The sequence below is a fragment of the Typha latifolia genome, chromosome 12 (genome assembly GCF_019914945.1).
Source record: "Typha latifolia isolate L0001 chromosome 12, TyphaL0001v2, whole genome shotgun sequence".
Lineage (NCBI taxonomy): Eukaryota > Viridiplantae > Streptophyta > Magnoliopsida > Poales > Typhaceae > Typha > Typha latifolia.
The window spans coordinates 7,055,420-7,080,058 of NC_133097.1; the positions used below are offsets into that span (position 1 = coordinate 7,055,420).

Below are 24,639 nucleotides of genomic sequence, written 5' to 3' on the forward strand. Positions count from 1 at the left end.
AGACTGTTACTGAACCAAAAGATTTGGTTTGTCTTGCGTTTTTGTTTATAGCTCATGAGATATATAAGGCGCTCTCTTTGCTACCAGATATTATAACCTTTTATCATTTTGAAGGTTACTGGATTGAAGTTTGAATTTTCAAGTCATTAAATTTCAAAACTTTCAGATTACAACATTGAGGATCTTTCCCAGTCATGCCTTTCAGAAGTCAATGTGAAAAGACTATCTTGCTGCCTTTCCATAAAACTCTAGTAGAAAATAGGTAGATAAGAGAATTATGATATGGCTCTGCATCTTAGATAATATAACAATGTTGAAATATAAGTTTGAAGGCTTCTCCTGATTGAATATATATATATATATAGATATATATTTGCATTCAAATAGATCTCTTGACAAGGAATTTTTCACTTTTTTTTGGAGAGTAACAACCTCAGCCCCCCACTTTATTCTTCGAGGAGGAAGGTAGTCCAGGGAATAAAGCTTGTCTCAATGTCTTTCCTCTTTTCCTTTTTATAGTGCTTTCATTGTGCTGCAACTCATCTTGTGAATGCTTTCTCATGTAAAGGATCAAAATTTTTGCTATTGAATTCTTCTGTCTAATAATTCCATTGTGCTTTCTCATGTAAGAAGCTCTTGGGAAAACTAAGTGAAGGCTCTCTAGCCTCTTTATTTTGAAATATGATACCTCTCAATCTCTTTGTTCAGCTATCTAATAAAAGAAAAAGCAGCACCACGCGCCCTCAAATGTAGGAAAATATAATTGGTGGCTTGCATGATGGATTGGAGCCTCTACATTCAAATAATGGGAGCCAATACTCCTTAAAGAAAGCAAACTGCAAAAAGAAAGATCACTATCTGTTCAATTCACCTACTAGTTGGACAGTGACACTTCTGTCCACATGCATATGTGGAGTTTGGTGAAAGTTTGCAAATTCTTGACGTGAGCTCTTAAGTAACCGTTGTTTCGCCTGCAATAAGAATATTGCTTCTCAAATTCCTTAGGTGTAGAAGTGCAATTTTGACCAACAAGCTATTAGGCCTCTCTCTCTCTCTCTCTGTTATCATATGATCGATGAATGGGAGTTTAAGTATACATGAATCATCAACATGTATCGGTTCCCTAACCATATGATCGATGAACGGGAATTAAAAAGAACAGATAACAAACATTGGAAGAAAGAGGTGGGCCTTTATTCTTCAGATGACTCCCTTTCCCCTTCAAGCTAATATCAGAGTAGATGTGTTCTCTTATTCTTTTCATCTTAAGTCAATTAAAGCTGATAACTAGCAAAGAATTTCTAGTCATAGTAGAAATTATTAGGATCAATCTTTCTTCCTTTAAGAGCCTTTTTTCACTACAAAGCAAAGTTCAACTACTTTGAGACTTGCAAAACCTTTCTAGGCATAGTAGAGATGCATGATAAGGATTGATGAACAATCCCCAAGGTATCTCAGTCAACTGAACAGAAATATCAGAGACAGAACAATCTATTTAAAAGAATAAACATCCAAAGATGCCAAACAAAATCAAGTACAAGATCAAATACCATAGGTGAAGTATAGCCCACTTAATTGTGCAGGTTCTTCTGTCAATTCCTCTTCATTGCAGAAAGTACAAATGGATGCTCTTCTGCTTGGTGGAAGGAGTAAGGAAATTCATAGAATTTCCTGGGAAACTATTGGTTTGAGTTGGACACACCAACTGATCATCTGTGAATATGCCATTGCAAGTCCATGTCAACCAGACAAACCATGAGGAAGGGAAGTATTAATGGTGCAGTAATTGCATGAGCGAGTGCTATCATTTGTTGTAACCTCAAATATCGGTCAATGCTACCCAACTTCATCTAGTGAAAGATAATGCCATTAAAACTACAAAGATTTGACTGCAACTGTTTCTCTTGTTTCTGTTTATACATGATTTCATTCTCTGATAATCTCTAACAATGAAACTTTTTACAAGTTTATAAAGAGGAAATACGGTGTAACAAGTAAAATCTTTGAAATAAATATACCGTAGAATATGGAGAAAAATCATTTTGCACAAGCACAAATTTCTTGCCCGTTGTGCTTCGTTATTTTCTACTTTCATAAATATGCATCAACTACAATTGGAGAAAGAGTTAAAACAAATTATTTCTTAATATCTTGTTTGATTACAATGCTGTGACAAGTGTTGTCGCAGGGGTACGGGCAGTCTATCGCCTTGACTTCAGCTCGATCAAAATACCAATCACCAACAGATTGTGCAATTCTCTGCAGTACATGAATGAAAAGATGGTAAGTTAACATTCACTCCATGGAGATGGTTAACATGTTGAAGACTATGACATACATAAAGTCATCAAACAATGAGATTTCAAATAGATGAAGAGTTCTATTCTTTGGCAAGTAGCACGAAAAAGGTAAGTTAAAAGGCTTAAAAGTTACAAGTTTCCAGTCTTATATCAGTTCCTTATCAAGGTATTTTTCACATATATTGAAAATTATGATTAGTAAAATGGAATGTAAAAGGAAAAAAAATATATGGGTACTAACAAAGTAGATGATAATGACACTCAAATCTCTCTTCAAATTGATGGCCCTGACCTTCAAATATAAAGTAGTCCTTGTCGTTAATTTTCAGAAGCTTTATTTAAGAGATTGTGACAACATAACAGACAAGTGCAATTAATAATAGGCTTAAGACATGTTACCTCTCTCTAACAGCTACAGTGAGGAATTGCTTGTTCAGAAATCAGAACTTCAGATTATTCTTTGATGATTAAAACAGGATAGATTTGCTTTTCTATGTGGATTTCCCAAAAACAGGTAGATGTTTCTTACATGTTAGTAAAACTAAATTTATTGCATCTAAAATGAGAGCAGGAAGTTATATATACCTTATTCCCGATAGAGGGAGAATCATTTGCATTCCATGTGTCCAGCAACTCAGATTGGCAATGAGCAAAACATGAATTAATGAATAATCCATTCCCTTTGGACTCCGAGAAACCTTTTACCATATCAATCATTTGGTTTCTGAATCCTACAGATGAGAGCCAATGTCCAATATGATATTATGATTCGCTGTATCTGCTGAGCAGATGTCAAATGAAAAAAAATAACCAACATTTTACCTTGCAAAAATTGGATTTGGCCTGAATTGCAAGCTGAATAATTTAGCCTGCAATCTTTCCAGTCGCCACGGGGATCAGCACTTTTTGGGGCTAAACTCTCCATGATCTGAGAACATAAGAAAAAAGAAGTTAGAGTCGAACAATTGGATCATAAGAAATAAACCTATAAAATCAAGCCAAAATACATGGATATATACAAAACGTTTTCTATAATTGTGGCTCATATTGTGTCTACTTAAGATTAGTACGTACCTGCCACACATCATATGCTGCATTTAAAAGAAAAGTTGGAGTCTGGATATTAGCTATCAAGTTCTGTGGAAAGAAACACTGCACAGAAAAGAAAGGAGAAAAGAAAGAGTTGATCGTTTTATCTCTTTGAATTCTATTAAATTCTCATCCTGTAGAAAAAAAAAATTAGCTTTACCGAAGTCGCATCCATGCGAGCAGTGCAAGACCCTGGCAAGTTCTTAGCTGCTCCCTTTATATCCACACAAGTTGCCCATTAGAACAGATGTCAGGATAAACAAATTATAAAAACTTTCATAGAGATTCACAGTATAAGAGAAGATATTCTCAGAAATGAAACATGAAATTATTGTTCAATCATATTTTTTTCATGTACATTCAGTAAACAAATCTAATATTTCCTCTTCTTATTCTAAGAAATGAAATAGAATGACAATAATCATATTCAAAGGATTACCTGCAGAGTCACAACTCCTTCATAGAAAGATCTTAGGGTGCGCCCACCAGATACATCAAGACTGCAATGCATATCAAACAAGCGAAAAATAAGCTTGCCATTATGGCGCATGAAAGCAAGCATGAACACGAACAAATCATCTCCAGGAATCTCATATGTCTGTAGTTTGTACAGGGCTCATAAGATGGGCAGACATAATTAAGGACATATGAAATAAAGTGAAATGATTCTGGTAGTTAAGTGTCATACGCATCAAGGAAAAAGCCAGCATCTGCAAAGCATTTGACTTTAGTGTTTCCTGGAAACAATGCTCGAAAACTATCACAATGCAGTATTGATGCAAGACCTCCTGCAGAACATCCTGAAAGAATGGCCTGAAAATACCAAATCCATGAAGTCATAAAGGATTTTGCCAAGGAGTAAAGATATATTGCATAAGATGACAACAGACCTGGTTGGCAGAGCTCATTCCTTTTGACATCAGCTCTTCCATAGCAGCAGACCAAATACGCTGACCTCGAAAATAAAGGCCTGAAGCCTGTGTGGCCAATGTTTCAGAATATATTTCCAAATCTCAATATATAATGCTAAAAGTAACCAGAAATTATGTGAAACATCAAAAGTTTATAATTATGTAATTTTTTTCATTTACAAATTCTCCATTTGTGGACCTAGAATTAGACCAACTCAGTTGCAGCATTATAAACAATAAAACAACAAAAACAATGTGTCATTACTAACCTGATCATAGCTTTCGCCAGCAAATGATCCGCCATCACAATAGCGAATCCTTACTCTGTTCCAGTTGTAGAAATCTGAGACATTCAGTAAAAGAAAGATTATCTAAGATGATAATTGAAAATGTAAGTGTTACTGATAATTTATTCTTTATCTGTGAACTAGGAAAAGATTTCAATTTAACATAGAGAAGGTGAAGACTCTACCAGGATTCTCTTCAGGATCATTGCTCAATCTTCCACCAAATTGTATCTCTCTCTCCATGTACTTTGATGAACCATGTCGAGATGTCTTGCGGTATAAACACGATCTTAGATTGTTGCACCAGCCTCCCCCCTGATTTTCATAGTACATTTAGCTTCATTTTGATGAAGAGAATGAGAAATTTTAAGTGTCTCTAGCTCACCTCTAAGTCAACAAGCCAACTGTTTGCTCCTGATCCAGAACCTGGATGGAAGTGGTAAGCAGGTGGAGTTCCATCCAAACAAACTGCACATTAGAGAGAAATTAGTCCAATTCTATAAGAACTATTCGAGTCAACTAGCTCCAATATATATATATATATATATATATATATATATATATATGTATACCCAGTTAAAAATCCTCAAATCAGACGATTCGGATGGATTTTTAAACTTTATTTGAAGGAACTCCTATTTTTTGAACATCCCAATGAGAGATATCTAATTGATTCGAAATGTTTCACGAGAATTCGTTTCTAATTTAACTAAATTTCTCCATATTCCATAATTTGTATTGATATATTAATAGTTTTATTATTATATATATATTGTGTACAGTGAATTTGTATTGATGATAAAGGATATAATAGGAAAATAAAACATCAGTATGGATTCCTACCTATTTCCAAACCACAAGGTTATGTTAGCTAATCAATCGAATTCTATTCAAATGAAATCGAATATTAGCAGAGTTGAAACCAATTCAAGGTTCCAAGCAACAAAGACTACCCAAAAATAGGAGCATCTGATCCTTGTAACATTCTCACAGACTCGATTCGTACAGTCGAAGCAAGCCAGTGGACATAAAAATAAACAAATAAACACATTCAGAGAGATTAAAAAAAGAAGAAATTTTGCATGCAAACATGAACTGGAAGGAATTTTTCATAAAAAAAAAAAGAAGAATAAAATTACCAGCTCCCTTATCAACAGCAGATTGCATGATGGTGATCCCCACCATGATCACATCCTTCTCCCCAAACCCCTCCTTCGTCACTCTCCCCTGAGCCCATCTCACCAAAACCAATCCAAGAACCCCAAGAACCCAAGAGAACTTCATGGCCTCTTCTTCTCCTCCTCCTCCTCCTCCTCCTCCAAGAGAGGAGGAGACGACGATTGTTAATATAGACGCAAGAAGAAGGTTTACGTGGAGGCAAGGAGCAGTCAGGGAGTGCATGTGAACTCCAATCGGGAGGAATTTGTTTCATCCCCTTTCCCACGTTCCTTTCCCACTTTTGGAGATATATGATGCAATAAATCGACCAGAAGATTCGCCATAAATTCTGTGTCTTTTTTCCTTTTTCCCATATTTGACTGGGAAGCGTGAGGGTCAAAAATTCTTCCTCGGATAGTCCGGAAAGAGAGGAATTTATTAGTATTATTATTACACTATAAGTATGAATCCAAACCACTAAATCAAATCATCTCTCAATAACTGTTTTTGGCACCTAACTGGCCCGGCTTCTCTCGTGGTCCAAAGAATCTCCTCAAAGATTTGAAAATTTAAAAAGAAGAAGAAGAGAAATTGAGTAAAAACACCTCCATATTTTGTCTTTATCATCATCATCATCATCATCCACTCTTTACTTTTTAAAATAAATTATTTTTATCTTCGATTTGGAAAGAGAACTTATTCGAAAGTGTTTACCGTCGTTCTGCATCTAAAGTAACTTTTTTTGACTCATTTAAATGGTAACTACTGGTTTAAGAGAACTAATGGCATGTGGTCCTCTTGCCATGGGCCTCACCCCTGTTTGGAATCCTGAAATTGGATTTAACTTTGGTGGATTTAGAATTTTATTTGAAAGAAGTACTATGGTTAGAATGTCTCAATGAGAAGAATTCAATTGATTTGGAATGATTTTGGATGATTTTGAGGTGCGATTCTACTAGAATCCATTTCTAGATTAACCAAACTTTTTCTACAATCCATAATTGTCTTTAATGTAATAATTACTTTACTATTCTTCTCTTCCTTTCTCCCCTCCCCCATCCCCACAAAAAGATAGAAAGAATATATATATATATATATTTCTATGACATAATGTTCTAATGAGTTATTCACATCCTATTACTATTTCCAAATTACTATTTTTTTCCCAAACAAACAAGAGACCCACTCAATAATCACATACATTTGTTTCCTTCTACTATCTCTCTCTCCACTCTCCAGTGCCCCATTTAGACTCCAAGGCATAAATCTTGGATCATAAAAGATAGGCACTAACCATTGCCATCCCCACGAAAACTGTAGTCTTATCTAAAGTCTAAAGTAGTCACCGTTCTTAAAGTGGAGGTGGGCAAAGCACACAAGTTATTGTCATGATCTCCTTTTCTTTTGGGTGCTGTATGATGACACTGTTTGACAAACTGAGAGCATATATACACATGATATTCTCTTCCTCTCTCTCTCTCCCTCTCTCTCTCTCTCCAAATGTCAACAACTCGATCTTGTGAGCAATAGAATTGCTTATTCTCTGCCAGCTTACTCCATTGTTATTGCCAAGCTTTTTTCTAGTTTGCAGCCTTGTGACCACTCTCAGGGTCACTCAGAAAGATTCAAACACTAGTAGCCACATATAGATTATAAATTGGTTGTCAAATTTCTTTAAGTTTTCTTTCTGAGTCCTTCTCTTTCTTTATTCTACCATCTACTAACCCACAAGCTGCCAGAAGAATCTCACATGATCCAGGCTGCAAGAAATTGATACAGGTTGGGGATGAGGAATGGACAAATGAGTAGAACTAAGTGATGCAACAGAAGGGAAAGGATAAATTATAGACATTGGAATTTTAACAATTTGAGTTTATTATTAGATCAAAACCGTACAGCTTTGTGGAATATGAATGTTGAGCCATAGGTTAAAGACTAAAATTATCCGTTTAAATTTTGGTAGAAAGGTTTGACCCAATTCTCCAGAGAAAGTTTAAGACTGGCTAATCAAAACATAAGTCAGATTAGTATCAATATTTTTTTTTAACATTCTTAGAGTTTAATTGCATTTAGAAAGAGGGAGAAAATAAAATAAAATTCTTTGCACCAAATCATGTAACATTTACTAGTTATGTCTTAAAATAAACAAACTATCGTTTTGAATTTTAATTTATATCCTTTTACCCCATGTTGTTTAGACTAATATAAAATTATTAAATTTTCTATCCAAACTAATGGAGGAAGTGTAAATTGCCATAATACTCCTATAATATTAACAATCCTATTGTTTAAATAAATATGAATCTTCTCCATATATTCTTAAGATGATTAATTTTATTTTTATTTTTATGATCATATATTTAAAGGGAGGTATATTGTGATTGTGATAAATATTAACTAAGATTTTTAAGTCTTGTAATTTTAAATTGAAGAAGATATAAAAGGTTGAAAGTGTATTTTGGTTTAAATTTGAAAATGATGAGTAAATTTAATAGTAGGAGAAGAACAATTTTAATATTTTAATATTTATTATGTTGGAAAAGTTTTCTCTAATAAAATATTATATACTTTTTTTAATTATTTAGATAGAAAAATTAGCTAATCTAAATCATGGGGACACTTCCTATCCAAAAGGAAAAAAGATAACAAGAACTGTGGCTGCTGGGATTCGAGCCCAGGTCTCCACGGCCACAACGTGGAATTCTCACCACTAAACTACAGCCACATCTTTAATGTAAATGCGAATGTTAAATAACAAGAGCTAAGAGTTACAAACTTCCAATATAATTGCTAGAAACCAAGCTGGTTTCAACATAAACTGACATAAGCAGCTTGTATGGCGTTGCAGAAGCCCTTGTGATGGTAAAAACTACTAAATGGAGAACTTACATTACAAGAAAGCAAACCAGCATACGTATGAAAATCACTTGTGTGACAGGAACTTAGAGCAAAGTTGTTATAAAACGAGAAACAAATTAATCAGAAACAGTGGTAAATGCAGAACATTACAGATGTGTGTCGAATTTTCGATGAGTAAGACTGACCAAAAGGATATGTCAGTCTTAAAGTCCTCTATAGATTCAAACATCCACGGCAGCCCAACAAAAGGAAAGAAGAAAAATCCACTGAATTGTTAAAAGTGATAGGCTGCATGGTTAGCATCAGACTTGCCCAAACTAATGCACATAAAAGAATTTATTTCTTTCTTTCAAAGAACTATTACAAGTTGAAGTTGAATGAATGGCAATTGTCAAGCTCTCTCACAAAAATAAGCTCCAATCGTCCCAGTGTGATTATTGTAATATCCTACAATCAATAAATAGATGAGTGTTACTGTTGCTACTGCTAGATTGCACTGGAAAAAATCTCTGCAGTGTCGTTGTTAAATTTGTACTGGCTATAAACTTGTAGCAAGAGCTCTCTACAAGGAACAACAGCCCCAAGCTTGATGCAAGCCAAGAATGCACCAGATAGCTTTCTGTGAAGGCTGTAAGCTTCATCTGGCGGTGGAGTTAGCCTGTGCTTCAGCATTGTGGCTCCAAGGTTGGAAATGCTTTGTGTGATGTTGGTAGAGCGGAAGTCATATCCGCCTGACTTGGAGAAGGGCAAGCCAACAATAAACCCAGCCTGAACATGAGCATCTAACATCACCTCTGACTCTTCACCTGTAAGAAAGCCTAGTCTACGGGACATTTCTATCACACCATTGCTATCACTGTTTGCACATGCAATTACCTGTGGCATTGAGAATATTAGGTTTAGAGTCGTCAAGGCATTCTCCATTAATAACCATTTATGATCATATCAAGAGTATCGTGACATCAAGTTAGAGCTAAAAGTACATGAAGAATCAATAGTTAGAAATTTCATTTTTCTTCCTTTACTATCAAGAACAGAACTTTCTACGAGGACCGTTCATAACAGGGCAAAAGGTGAGAAGATATCCAAATTAATACATGCTTCCAGACAGTCACTATCATAAAAGCTAAAAGTTATGATATCTAAGAAAAAGAATAACCATACTAGAGTAACTAGACCACATGAAAATTTTAGCTAACTAGATGGGAACTGAGCTTCACGTAAAACTGTTCAAAGAAGGTCATCAATAAAATTCAGATGCTTAATCAAGGGTGCATGTACCCTGCCACGATCATTATTACATGTGTTTCAAGTCATCAAATAACACAGGCAGATTGAGGTTCCTAATGCTACTCCAGTTTAGATTCATTTTCTGGAACCTAGGCAACTTAACCATCTGAAGTGTTTCATAAATTCAATTAGTATAGTGAAATTTCAGCAGAAACATAGTTAGAAAACTCAATACAGTGATTTAGTCAAGCGTGTACCATTTGCAGATAGTCATCCACAAAACTTTGTGGGTAATCACGAGCTGCACCAAAGTCAATCAGATTGATTATTCTTGTAGCATCATCGTAAAGGAAATTGCTCCAATTTGGATCGGTCTGCATACAAGTCCAAGACAGTATTATGAAGAATCATTAACCTAAGATAACTCAAGGAGCACCAAAATCTTATTATAGACAAAGTATTGGATAATATAATACTCACCTGGATTCTATCAAAAGAACCTACTATAGCTAATTTTATCGGGTACTTGACTACTTGAGTGATGAAAACAGATGTCATGAAGTACATTCTTTAAAGTATTGAGAAAAAAATATATTATATTGGTTTAAAGAGAGCATCAAGTCCAGTCATTTGAAATACTTCCAGTAATAAGAATAGGTTGATACATGAAGGCCTTCCCAAAAAGATTTCGATATGAATAGCAAAAGGATCGTTTTCACACTCTTAGCATTTACAAGAAAAAATGTTGTGGGAGTTAATGTATTGCATGTAAAGTTTGATTTTCAAGTGATCATATGAATGGTGAGAACATGCCTGCATGAACCGGAAGATGAACAGTTCCTTCAGAGTTAGCTCAAGCAATTTTCTCCCAACATAATTGCGTGTCTCTTGACTTAACAATGCAACTTTATCAATAGGAATACCTGTACATAACAAAGAAAGGAGAATAAGATGGTCAAGTGAACGTTGTCTGTCAAGACTCAAATGGCTCATCTGTAGACAACTAATCATGGAAAACAACATTTGTAGAACTAAAACATCCACTGGAACTTCTTATGTTTCTACAAAGAGAAAGTATGACACGTTCTATGATCAGTGAAGATTCGAGAAGCATTTCGACTCATATTCTGCTAGAAACATTCTGAGCTATCCAAAATCAGTCACAAATTCAGCTAGTATGAGCTTCCTATAGAAGGCATTTTCATGTTTAGCATATTACTGCTTTGATGATAAACTCATTTGTGGCAAAATTGAGCAGGAAAGGTACAAAGTCTCATTGAAGATAGTACCAAGAATATAAGTAATGGCTGGAGAGAAATTAGATAATTTTGATCAACATCAAAGAGTATAATCCAGTTGGTACTATCCAAGAATTTTAACATTTAGATTCAATTTTGAAAACAATATGACAAAACCCTAGGCATGATTCCTAACCCTTTGCTTATGTAAATAAACATGCAGAATAATAATCAACAAATCAAATAAAGATGAAAACCAAGATTTTTACGTAGAAAAATCTTAAACCGATAAAAAACTACAGATCTAAACTCAGATCAAACCAATCACTAATAAATTATATCAGTTTACAAGACTGACTTATAGACAACCTATTAATTCCCCACAACTTTATCTGACACAGTCTTGATCGCTTAACCCCGTGATTCACTGTTTTCCGTAATTGATTTCTAATCTTAGTAAACCTCGAGATTCTGTTTTGTTGACCCTTAAGACGAATATTTTCGCATGTGGAAACTAATTAAACCCTTCATCGGTGAAAATTAATGTTTCTTCAAAAACGTCTTCTCAAAGTAATAACCAACTTACTTTAGGGTTAGAGCATCTTAACCTTTATATATATACATGAAATAGAAAAATATAAGATAATATGATCTTAAAATTATTCAGCAATAATCCACATGCACCACACAAGCAAGCAAATAATGTTCAAAGATACTAGCATATTAGCAATTCAAGTCTCTAAGCTAGGTTCTCTCCTCTCACTAACAACTCCTAACAACAGTAAACTACTCTCTTCCTTTTTGTCATAAATTGTCAAGATTTACTTGGGAGGAAGAGGAAAGTTTTGGTTGAGGATAGTGATAATGTTATTCAACATGGAACTTTGTCGAGCCTGCTCAGAACGAATCCTTCCTTGATCAGCTCGAATGTCTATCGATAAATCTATCACATTCAATTGCACAAATAATTTCGAAATACAAACTCTAACGTGATCAAAACTCAAAATCTCACGAAAACTAGCCAACATCAAGGTATTTTATTGAAGAAATAATACGAAAATACAAATCTTACCTTGCAGAAGATGATGAAATCTTGAAGTTTGAAGGCCAAAAGCTTTGGTACCAATTGAAAATTATATGATTAAATCCTAGACATGATTCCCAACTCTTTACTTAAGTAAATAAAAATGCGGAATAATAATCAATAAATCAAGCAAAGATGAACACCAAGATTTTTATGTAAAAAAACTCTAAACAGATAAAAAAAACCACGAATCTAAATTCGGATCAAACCAATCATTAATAAATTATAGCAATTCACAAGACTGACTTACAGACAATCCGTCGATCCCCACGACTTTATCTAATATAGTCTTGATCGCTTGACCCCGTTATTCAATGCTTCCCATGATTGATTTTCAATCTCAGTAACTCTCAAGATAGATCTTCCATCTTGGTGACCCTTAAGACGAATACATTCTCATGCAAAAGATGATCAAAGTCTTCGTTGATGAAAACCAATATTTCTTCGAAAACGTCTTCTCAAGGTAATAATCGACTTACTTTAGGGTTAGAGCATCCTAATCCTCATATACCTTACGAAGATAAGGCCAAATCTTAGCCAAACCAAGTCTCACGGATTCTCAAATTTCGCAAGATTTGCAACTGCGCTCGAATGCAAAATGCCCCTATTCAAATGGCCTGTCTTGGGTCTTTGAATCTTCGAATGGCTTCGAACGGCTGCCATGGGTGTTCATGGTTCATTTTTAAAAAATAGATTTTTTTAGCATGAGTTTTTTTCTTAAAATTTTTTGTGACTTGTATTGAGATTTTGTTTGGATAATGTCATATTCTAGCATGTTGAAAAAGGAAACTACATCAAAAAAGCCAAGGACCTTATCTTCCTCCCCGACTTCTTCACCACAAAAGTTTGCAATGTGCACTATTACAGGGAAATATAAGTATAATTTTGAGTCAAGGCCAATGATTTGTGAGAGACACATCGTCTTGATTTTTCCTCATTGGGTATTGAGCGAATCTTCACTGATTGTCATTGGCTTAGCATACGCAAGATGTCTGAGACAACTTATGTTGAGGTTGTGCAAAAGTTCTAGAGTAAGGCTTCCATTCTCAACAAATGCATACAGTCTACAATTTGAGAGGTGTATGTCTACCTTGACGTAGATGTGATACATCAAGAATTTCACTTTCCTTCAGGTGTGTTTGCTTTTCCTCATTCCTCGAATTTGTTACCACCCATATCAGATGTTGCATAAGTGATTCTATTGTCAGGAAGCATGGAGGGGAAATATGGTACTTCATGCCATGTTGACTTCGGTGGCATGCATGCTACATCTTATTTGCCTTCACAATATCACACCAAAGACACGACAATTAGACATCAATCTTGAATGTGCTTATCGATTGCATGCAATGCTCACAGATCAATCCATTGATCTAGCCTCCGTGATGAAAGTATCGAATCGATCGCTCTCAAAGAAGCTCCTCGGAAAGGTTTGTCACTCAGTATTTTTCTTACAAATATATTCATAGATGAGTGTGGGTTGACTCTAAAACAATGTTCATCAAATCGCTGAATCCAATGGACCAAAGCACTGTGAAGCGTAGCCAGTCACATGAGTCACCTTCAAAAGCTAGTACTTCGTCGGGCACAAAAAATGTTGTGGTTTCATCAGACTTGGAAGATGAATTATATGAGCATGAAGAGGAGTTTCAATTTTTACATGAGTGTCTTGATCAAATACAGAATCAATTGGGTGATTTGAAACTGCAAGCAACTGGTGTGGTCGACAGTTCAATAGACATTCGAGCTGACCAGGGAAGGATTCATGCTGAGCAGGCTCAGCAAAGTTCCATGTTGAATAACATCCTCACTACCCTCAACTAAAAATTTTCTCCTCCTTTCGAGTATATTTTTGACAATTTATGACAAAAAGGGGAAGAGTAGTCTAGATTTGTTATGAGTAGTTAATGAGAGGAGAGAGTCGGGCTTAGAGGCTTGAAAACTTGATTTGTTTATTTGCTTGCATTGCTAATATGCTAGTATCTTTGAACATTATTTGCTTGCTTGTGTGGTGCGTGCGGATTATTGTTGCAAACTTATGTATATACTCATGTACATAGATAAAAAATACTTGAAATATTTTGTACATATTTTACCACACTAATCTAACAAATCTCAATTGAGCAATTTAAGATGAAGATAGTGAAAAACCAACAATAGGTAATTTCTGCATGAAAGGAAGAAAGAGGCCAGAACATGTTTCTATAATTGAAACTAAAGCTTCCATAACATAGCGCTCGTTTCACTGTCAAGGCTCTATGAGAACAAGATCAAGAACTGCAGTCAAAAGAAAGTACCATGCAGAACAAATAAAAATACCTGGGACAAACTCTGTTGTTAATACTTTTCTGCTAGAAATTTTGTCAATGACCATAGGGACATAAAAACCTTCACTATTCGATAGCATGTCTCTGAATTGTTTTTGATTTCTGGCTTCTAATAGATAATCGCATTCCCTAGAGAGTTCCTCTTTTGCCACCTGTAAGTTATCCAAGAAAATTAATAAATATAAAATCAAAATGAAAATGTATGAAACAATTGTCTTGGAGGTGAAAATAAATTATCAGATAAGTTAGCAACAAGTTGCATACTCAATCACAATAATTTGGTGCCAATAATATGTATTATCCTCATATCTCTTGAATGAGATGTACTGCAATACCGATGTAACATTCTACTGTTAAAACAGTTACAAAAGGTTATTGATGTTTCCTTCTATCACCTAATGCGTCTGATGCTCTTGTAAATATTTCAAGAATATCTAGTTAGTAATAGACTTTTAGTCCACAGGGATCAATTTACATGCCTCTTTCAACAGGCTTAGTAGGTAAATCTGGACATTGGAAAGAATTCTTTCTCCTCAAAATCAAGATAGAGTACTAATTTATTTTATTTCTTTCATTATTAGAATGAATAAGAAGATGGAGAACAAAGCAATGACACGGAGTTTGTTCAACATTCTATAACAGAAAAGTCTAATGGCCAAAGAGATGAGATAAGCATGTCAGTTTGATATTTCAGACACTAAATTAAATAATTCCAGCAAAGGCAAACACTTACCTTAATTGCTCTGTCAAGGTAAAGGCCTTTAGGAATGAGATTTGTGTAACTCAGTAGTGATCTCACATTCTCTATATCACTTTCTATGCTATCTGCAACACCAGGGTACTGTATTTTAATTGCAACTTCCAGACCGTCCTTCATAACAGCACGATGGACCTGATTAAAGTAGATAATGTTTTGTTACGACTGGGAAACAAAATATTAACCAAGGGCCAATATTGTCCAGAAGAACAAAGAGTTAGACCAGTAACCACAGAAGTAATCACATGTCTCAGGAAAATTACATCAGAAGTAATCATACGCCAAAGGAAAATTACATACTTGAGTACTGCACTTAACTAATGAGAAAAAGTGCCAGATGGCTCAAGATAACTGTTATGTATAGCACATATAGGCAGCTTATATTCTTCTGTGTGCAAAGAGGCTATTTAACAAATTTATATAATTTTTCATGCCTAAATATCTACTAGAATTTCAGTATATCTGCACATCTGGTCAAAAAATAACTCTCAAGGATATTAGGAATCATATTAGTCGAGCCAAGTTTGACCTGCCCAATACTTGCTGCAGCAAGAGGCTCATAATCAAAGCTCCTCAACTTAGATGACCAGTCAGGACCTAGTTCAGCATCTAATACAGCATTAAGCTGGCTTCTTGGCATCACATCAGCACCTTGGCGAACAATATCTAAGGCTGCTAATATCTGCAAAGAAGAGGGTGAAAATGTTATATGTTCATGCACTTGCTGACTAGGTTACAGCTAATTAGCTAAAAGTGCAAAGAAACATTATAAAAGAATGCTAGAATAAGATGGTGTTAATTACCAACAAACCTCAATAAAACGACAAGATAGAATAGCTATACAATTGATATCATGTTTACAATGAGCCACTGCAACATGCATATTAATCCCAAGACTCCGTATAATAATCATGCAATTACTGTGACAAATTAAAGAACTTGGATGACACTGATGGAGACAGAGCCTTAAAAAAAAAAAAAGAATACCGGTGCCGGCACAAGAGATTCATCTTGGATACTCAGCATCTGGCCTAATTTCAATGCAGCTCCACGCATTCTACATAATGCAAGTGCCAAACGTTCTGCATTTTGCTCTGATAAGAATGGTGAGAGGGCAGACTGTTTATCATCTGTTTTAGGAACACCATATATAATTCTCCTTGCAGATTCTTGGACTGTACCCCATGCAAGACCAGCACCCAGACCAGCAAACCTTCACATCACACAGCAAAAAAAGGTACCTTGTATAAGTCCAGGGCATACAATATATGAAAACCAAACTAATAAACCAGCAAAGATACAAAATTTTATCCCTCACAAGGTTTCAACTAGTAGAAATTGTGCTCAATGACAAAAAAAAAAAAAAAACTTTAATATTTAAAAAAGGTAACCGTAAATTGAAATGGTTCTTTCTAGCAGACAGAGTAAATTTAAAAGGCTTTTGGAGAACAAATCATTAATTAAAGAAGCTGAAATACTAAATCTCACCTTCAATAATAAGCAAGACCAATAGAGAACAGAGCTCGATTAGGTGGTTTTGGAATATATCATGAATTCTAGCTTATACGCATGATCTAATTAAAGAACTCATCATTCAGGCAACAAGTTCACAAAACTAGCAATTAGGTAGTCTAATTGATATCAGAAACAACTCAACTCACCCAAGAGCTCTACCAAAAGAGGTCGATGGTACTCTTCTCTCCCTTGGTTGCCTCCTCTTGATCGGAACAATGCCTCCATCCCTTCCTGCTTCGCCACCACCAGTGGTATCATTTCTCCGATCTAATTGCTCGTTGCTTCCATGCTGATCTCCCAGTTCGCTCTCAACCTTCAAATCTTTCAAATCCTCCAACACAGAAAGATCCTCTCCTGCTTCCGGAACCACCGGAGCTTCCGAGACAGGAGCATTTCCGGAAACGTCAGGCCGGGGTTCATCGTCCGAGAAGAAGACGACGGATTCCTTGGGCTTGGGGCGGGAGATCACCACCTCGCGGATCCTCCCCTTCGTGAGGCCGGCGAGGTTGGTGGCGGCAACGACGGCGTTCTTTAGGGTTCCGGCGAGGTCCCCGTCCCTGGCGACGTCGAAGGCGCGGTATCGCTTGGTGGCCTCGAGGGCTACGAGGGCGACGCCATTGGCGAGGCGGGCGAGGTCTTGGAATGGAGCCATGGAAGGGAGAGGCGAGAGGCGTACGCTAGAGGGGAGCAGCGTCGTGCGACAGTGGTGCGCATGCCGGAGGAGCTCGTTAGTGGCAGGGTAGAGAGAGAGAGAGAGAGAGAGAGAGAGAGAGAGAGAGAGAGGTGGAAGCTTGCGGGCCAAGTAGAAGGAAGAAAAGGAGGAGTGCCGAATTGCTCCACGCACCCCTCGTTCAACGCCGACTTACGAGGAGTCGTAAACAAAATTAGCATTTGTACTTTTTTTTTCTTTTTCTTTTGCATAAAAATAATATTTAATTACATCTTGACCCTCTAAAATATTTAAATGTATTACTAATAAACGTCTAAGGCCCTCTATAAATATAAGAAATTCTAATAGATATCATCTTAAAACTTTAATTAACTTAACACGTAGATAAAAATGCCACCCGTCTTCCTTCTAGATCGTTTCATCTTCTTTTTTAATGATCTTTATGACAACTTTTTTAAATATTAAACTGTAAACTGATGTTCATTAAATATCTTTGAAAAAAATTTTAATCGAATAATAGAAGAGAAAATAAGGATATTTTATCCATTTAATTAGATAGTCAAATTTTAATATACTTTTAATAGAGGAGGCTTACTAATTAAATAATTTAGGAGTGTATGTGTCTTTTTTTTTTTATTACTTTAAAAATTACTATCTTTAGAAATAATTGGCAAATATAAACTAAAATTTGTCTTTTATAATAAAATTATATTTTATCTTTAGATTGGCAATAGAAAACTTCTGTATATATTACATATGTAAATTATATGTCAATAAATTTATGCCGACGATCTTCACTTTCTATTTTTTTCTTTCTTCCACCAACGTAAAAATAATCTATCATAATTTTTTTAAATAAAAAATAATCAAAATACCCTACTATAAGCTAAAGTAATTATGATTTATTAAAAGTGACTAACAAGAATAATCATCTATGTATAGTAAGTTATAACTATTTATTTTCTCCCATTCAGCTTCACACTATTTATTATGAGCATAATTTTATCTTAAACAATCTTACTGTCCATATTTATTTATGATTTAGTAATTAAATATAAATTTTTATATAAACTTATTTAAATTAATCGTTGCAGTTTATCCACCTTTTAGGACGAAACAACCTAAATTACATTTAACAGGGGCTCATAAAAATAATTTTAAAAGAAATTCTTATTAATGAACCAAAGGCGTCAGAGTAGTGTCCTTTAATCTAGAATGAGAGAGAACATTATTCAGATTATAGATCTTTTATTCATGGTATATAGAGTATAACTAATACTATGGTTAACATTGCTATAGTATTACTTTTACTTAGGATATGGACTCCTTATATTTTTTTTTCTTATTCCAATTTAAGTTAGGAGGAAACCCTGTCTTAATACTGTAACCAAACACAAAACATGTTTGTTTGAGTTTAGAGAACCGTCTCGAAAACTTTTAAACTAGTTCAGTAATTAAACATCTTTTTATTATTTTTATATCTAATTAATTTTACTCTTAAAAAAATTAAGAATAAGAAATAAGAGTAACTAATGGAGTTGTATAAGACTAATTTTATAGCACTATATAATTAATGGTATAGATAAATTAAATCATGAAATCATTCTCTACGAAAATAACTTGCATTAATTTTATATCACATAATTATTACATCACTTCTCTATATTATTTACCCTCGATTACTTCAAAATTAATACTAATTATAGAATAAGTATTCACCATTGTTATTTTTAAAATAATATATTTATTTTAGAAATGTTATTTTTATGTTCACTTATATTTTTAAATAATAGTATAATAATTTTTTTAATGTGATATAAAGTGAATAAAAAGATAGAAAAATGATGTTTTATTCTTTATGAAATTACTATGAAGAATAATTGATGAGATATGTTTTAAGGGTAATTAGCAATTAGGTTGATATGCAGTATAAAATAATATTTATATTGTAGAATAACTGTTATTCTAGAATAAATAATAGTATTACAAAATAAGAAAAAAATTATTACTCCGCTGACTGTTTCGGATTATGTAGAAGAAAGAAAAGTTATGGACGGCCGTGATCCGTCCGATCAAGTTATTCATCAAGTCCTCGTTAGTGGAGGCGGGAAAAGAGCTCGCATGATCGAGCAAACCCCTTCTTCACTTCGCCGTCTCTCTCTTCTCTTGCTCTCTTCTACCGCGTCGCCATGGGCATAAAGGTTAGGGTTTCGAGTCCTCATCCCTCCGAGCTCGTGGACCTCAGTCTCTGATTGCTTTTGCTTCATCCTATTCTTCTTTGTTGGTGCTAGGGTTTGACGAAGCTCCTCGCGGACAACGCCCCGAAGGCCATGAAGGAGCAAAAGTTCGAGAGCTATTTTGGCCGGAAGATCGCTATTGACGCCAGCATGAGCATCTACCAGTTCCTTGTCCGTTCATTTCTCTTATTCTCTCTCTCGTTTATATGTTTTCTCTCTCTTTGTATCCAGGAATTGGAACGGGTTTCTTGTTTAGTGTCCAATAATTTTTCTGCATTTGGTTTAGATTGGTGTGTTAAGCTTTAGGGTTCGTGGTTGTTCCAGACGTATTGGGGAAATGCTCAAAGTTTTGATTTTTGCGGGTTTATTTTTTGTCATGTGTAGATTGTGGTGGGAAGGACCGGAATGGAGACCCTCACCAATGAGGCCGGAGAAGTTACAAGGTGAAAATATAGTATCTTTGTTGTTTTTGTATCATTCTTTCTCTTTCAAATTACGAAAAGTCGATGCCTGTGAAATTTTTTAATACTATCTGATTCGGCAGTCACTTGCAAGGTATGTTTAACCGGACAATAAGATTGCTCGAGGCCGGAATGAAGCCAGTGTATTGTCTCATCTCCTTTTAAGTCTGTTGCTTATTGGGATTTTTATCACAAAATATGATGCCTTTCTGAAGTGTTAACTTTGTTGTGTCAGATATGTATTTGATGGTCAGCCACCAGAATTGAAGAAACAAGAGCTTGCAAAGAGGCATAGCTCAACTCTTTCAATTTACATAATTTGTGTTTTGCCTACATTAGGTGCAGATGTTCTTTCTTACCTTGATTAACCAAATTGTGTTCCTTTAGGTATTCAAAGAGGGAAGATGCCACCAAAGAACTGTCTACAGCCATAGAGGTAAACTGCGGTATTCTATCTAAGTAAATTTCTCGGTTCTTATGTTTTGTCTCCTTATGTAAGAAGTATTTTTTATCCATCTCATTCTCTTACACTGCATATATTTTAGACTGGAGATAAGGAGGGAATAGAGAAGTTCAGCAAAAGGACTGTGAAGGTAATCTCACCATTTCTAGTTTTATGAAGGAAATACATTGGAATTGGTTGCACCAATATGTATCTGGAAGTCAAATTACTGGAAGTTTGATATGTATTTCTTGCTTGTAAGATGGTTTAACTTTCTTTGGAGCACAAATTTAAGTGTCATTTATCACTGACTTGATACATAAAAAAATGTAGTCATGTATTTCATAGATACCCCTCTGAAGACTTGGTTGAATGTAGTCAAAGCGGTGAAGCATCTCATTTACTGAGACTTTTAGGGTGAATATATGCTCTTGTTCCCTCCTTTTTTGGCAGGTTACAAAGCAGCACAATGAAGATTGTAAAAGACTCTTAAGATTGATGGGTGTTCCTGTAATCGAGGTAACGTTAAGAACTCAGTCCATTTCCTTTTCATTTGAACTTTAACCATTATTTGGCAACAGTTTCAGAAAATTTGGTGTTTTCATGTAAGGCAAAAATACTTTCATCTTAATTGCACAGTACCTGTCTAGGGTTCATGAATTTGTGTTTCACTAGTAGGTGTGTTGTTTGGCATGGCATACTAGCACTTGATGGAAAAAAGAAATGCATTATCTTGGACTTTTAAACATCAATCTTTCTTACTTACTCCGTCCCTTTCCTACTGACTTCTGTTTTCAGGCACCTTGTGAAGCAGAAGCAGAATGTGCATCACTTTGCAAAAGTGACAAGGCATGGTGAAAAGTTGTTTGTGGCCAGCTTTTCTTTCTTTCTAGTATCACTAATATTTCTAAGTTCCGTCTTCCCATATACCACAGGTATATGCAGTCGCTTCAGAAGATATGGATTCACTAACTTTTGGGGCCCCAAGATTTCTTCGGCATTTAATGGATCCGAGCTCTAAAAAGATCCCTGTGATGGAATTTGAAATTGCAAAGGTACCTTACTCTTTTCACTGCCATGCTATTAAGGATTTCATCTTAACCCACATCTCATTCTTGTCCTTTTAGGTTCTGGAAGAGCTGGAACTCACTATGGATCAATTCATTGACTTGTGCATTCTTTCTGGATGTGACTACTGTGATAGCATCAAAGGTAATTTGTCTTTTAGCGAAAGAAAGGGTTCTTTTATACGATCACCAGATTGTTGATTCAATACATCATTTTGGGTTCAGCAATGTTATCTGTTGGGCCATAATTTCAGCTCAGAATTCTGCTTTCCTTTTGAAGGAAGACATGGCTTGAAATCACAGTTCTAGTTCAAATTCTCTCATGTTTATTAAAAATGAAACATACTAACTAGATATAGCACATTTTCCTTGAAACTGTAATAAGAGCCACTTGAACATAAAAATGAATGTTTCATCACTTTTGAGTTTTGAGTAACGGAGAAGAGAGTGTGATGTAGTATGAGTGCCAATTCAGTAGGTAAGGAATATAGTCATATACCACTATTAATCATATATAATTTACATCAAGTAATTTTTTTCCAAGATATACTCCATGGCTGATTAATCTAGGAAACTTGGATATTAGTTGGACCATATTCATACTGTAGGGATGGATCGGACGTGTATCACATCCCTCTTTGCTCTACAAGTTTGTATTGTAGATTCCTCTAACGTCACCAAGACTAATGCATTTTCCTTCATGTCAATGCTTGCCATATTAAAAAGCTATCTTCTTTCTTTTTGGATGCTATGTAGATTTGTTCTGATGGTCATCGTACATTCCTTTCATGTAGGTATTGGGGGACTAACAGCATTGAAACTTATCCGGCAGCATGGTTGCATAGAAAATATTCTGGAAAATATAAGCAAAGAAAGGTGATTCTGGGATACTTTGCTTTGCTTCATTATACATATTGAGATAAAGAATGCAATCCTGTCTTTGCTACAAGTTTGTATAATATAACCAAGGATCCTCTCTTGTCTTTATTATCATCTCAATGCACTTCGCTAGTAGAAACAAATTTGGTGGGTTTTTAACATTTCATCATTTTGCACATTCGATAAACTACAAATTTGCATTACAGATGCTGCTTAGATGAGTCCATGACCTTAACTGAAATAGTATTTTACCAAGCTCTGTGAAGAACATTTTCTGCTGCAGGTATCAAATACCCGAGGACTGGCCTTATCAAGAAGCTCGGCGTTTGTTTAGGGAACCTCATGTCTCTTTGGAAGTCCCAGAACTGAAGTGGACTCCTCCAGATGAGGAGGTAACCTGTTTTGCTCAAGTCAGTTAATACAGTTGATCTGATTCTTCATTTTGACTGAGGAAAATGGTTTCAATCATGATCTTAGGGTCTTGTGAACTTCCTAGTGAATGAAAATGGTTTCAATCATGATCGGGTGACAAAGGCATGTACTCTCTTTCCCATCTGATAATAAAATCCTTTATTGTTTCCTAGAATTTTTAGGAGCTATTTATTTTTGTGTTCTCAATAGGCAGTAGAAAAGATTAAAGCAGCAAAGAATAAATCCTCCCAGGGGCGGTTAGTACTGTAACTTCTCTTTTATGTAGATATAATTTTTCTTGATGATTATTAACACCATTTTGAATCTTCTCAGACTGGAATCCTTTTTTAAGCCAGTTGCTAATGCATCTACTCCTGCTAAACGAAAGGTATATCCCAGAAATCACTTTTGTATCTTGTAATTATAGGTATGTACCTTTAGAGTTTATGGTTTGCTGGACTGTAGCACTAATGGATATAGTATTCCATCTGAGAGATAGTAGGTAATATGTTGCCTATCGTATTGGTAAATAGTATTAACTTCATGACTTTCACATCTTGGAAAAGCGAACAATTCGATACTCGTGAACTCTATCAGTTCAGCCGCAGGAGCTACATAACTGTACATTTGAGCTAGTAGTTTCTACTTTCTAAATCATCTAAATGGCCCTCCATTTTGTTCATCCACATATGAGCTAGTTTGTACACACCAATTTTCTCTAATATGGGATACATAAAGGTTGTTGATGTGTTCCTTTCCATTTCAATTTACAAATTCACTTGCTTTCCATTTAGGACTGACAGAATGCTTTTGATGGATAGAGCTTGTTGCACATTATAGTAAACAGTTGAATTTATATTTTTATTTTCTGAAAAACTTACTTTTCCTTTTTGGTTATGGTGTTTTCATGGTTTTTTTTTTCATGATTCACATACTTGAGAAAAGTAAGCATGCTCTTGCTAACATCGTAGCTGCAATTCATACTTCTGGGCATAGCCTATTCTTTTTTAATTTCTTTCTTACACTCTTTAGCTTTGTTGTTCTATTATTCTATCTTTTCAGGAAACACCAGATAAATCCGCAAAGATCACTTCGAACAAGAAATCCAATCCTCGCAGTGGGAAGAAGAGATAGTCAGGAGTGTAAGAGAGAGATGAAACAATGACAGTAAGTCTGCTGTAGATGGATTAGGAACAGAGTTGTTTAGGTCACAACATCTTGTTTCTCCCGCTGTACTTTTCTCTCTGGATAGCACCTTATAAAGTTCCATCCTCAAGTTGAAAATTATGTGGTTTGTTTATTATACAGCCCTACTGCTCGTAGAGCTTTAACATTTCAGGTATGCTGGCAATGCAGTATCTATGAGATTATTCACTAATCCTTCCATATATCTGTATGGTGCAAGGAAGTTCCATCCTCAGTTCTGATGCTATTGTTACAGCTGGTCATTGGGCTCGGCCTGAGTCCGAGACAGTAATTGGTGGCACGGGCTAGGCTAAGTCTTTGCTCGCTCCGCCCAAAAATCTCGTCAGCCTACACTAGACATAATAAAATATAATATTTCTAAATTCTGTTAGCTACACTTAGCCTAAGCTCAATATCTTACGAGCTAATGAGTCGATTATGAATAAATATTTAAATACTTGAGTTCGGCAGTCCGAAAAAATTGGGCTGAATAGGTTAGGAGCAGCCGGATTATCACCTCTAGCTAAGTTTA

The 24,639-nt window shown here is 35.3% G+C and overlaps 3 protein-coding genes and 1 non-coding gene across 4 annotated transcripts; 1 reads left to right on the plus strand and 3 right to left on the minus strand.

Annotated features, from left to right (window-relative positions):
- Positions 1-2,027: 2,027 nt before the first annotated feature.
- Positions 2,028-6,043, minus strand: LOC140798377 (pectin acetylesterase 3-like). The gene is made up of 12 exons (XM_073152179.1): positions 5,727-6,043; positions 4,973-5,055; positions 4,773-4,902; positions 4,570-4,643; positions 4,280-4,366; positions 4,078-4,202; positions 3,829-3,889; positions 3,550-3,603; positions 3,375-3,452; positions 3,123-3,228; positions 2,886-3,031; positions 2,028-2,259 (listed from the first exon to the last, which is right to left on the minus strand). Exons 1-12 carry the CDS (start codon positions 5,986-5,988, stop codon positions 2,137-2,139), a joined length of 1,329 nt encoding a protein of 442 aa, XP_073008280.1. The 5' UTR covers positions 5,989-6,043; the 3' UTR covers positions 2,028-2,136.
- A 2,355-nt stretch (positions 6,044-8,398) lies between these two features.
- On the minus strand, positions 8,399-8,470 carry TRNAH-GUG (transfer RNA histidin (anticodon GUG)). The gene has a single exon. It is a non-coding gene; the product is annotated as a tRNA-His (tRNA).
- Positions 8,471-8,912: 442 nt separating this feature from the next.
- Positions 8,913-17,613, minus strand: LOC140799381 (protein ABC transporter 1, mitochondrial). The gene is made up of 8 exons (XM_073153699.1): positions 16,902-17,613; positions 16,228-16,453; positions 15,770-15,922; positions 15,217-15,375; positions 14,476-14,635; positions 10,648-10,757; positions 10,092-10,208; positions 8,913-9,480 (listed from the first exon to the last, which is right to left on the minus strand). Exons 1-8 carry the CDS (start codon positions 17,405-17,407, stop codon positions 9,091-9,093), a joined length of 1,821 nt encoding a protein of 606 aa, XP_073009800.1. The 5' UTR covers positions 17,408-17,613; the 3' UTR covers positions 8,913-9,090.
- A 1,872-nt stretch (positions 17,614-19,485) lies between these two features.
- On the plus strand, positions 19,486-24,310 carry LOC140799339 (flap endonuclease 1-A). Its single transcript, XM_073153641.1, has 17 exons — positions 19,486-19,626; positions 19,717-19,833; positions 20,047-20,105; positions 20,207-20,266; positions 20,359-20,412; positions 20,511-20,559; positions 20,669-20,716; positions 21,019-21,084; positions 21,364-21,414; positions 21,501-21,620; positions 21,693-21,777; positions 22,427-22,508; positions 22,795-22,903; positions 22,989-23,049; positions 23,137-23,179; positions 23,256-23,310; positions 23,985-24,310. The coding sequence occupies exons 1-17, from the start codon at positions 19,615-19,617 to the stop codon at positions 24,054-24,056; spliced, it is 1,143 nt and encodes a 380-aa protein (XP_073009742.1). The 5' UTR covers positions 19,486-19,614; the 3' UTR covers positions 24,057-24,310.
- The last annotated feature ends 329 nt before the right edge of the window (positions 24,311-24,639 follow it).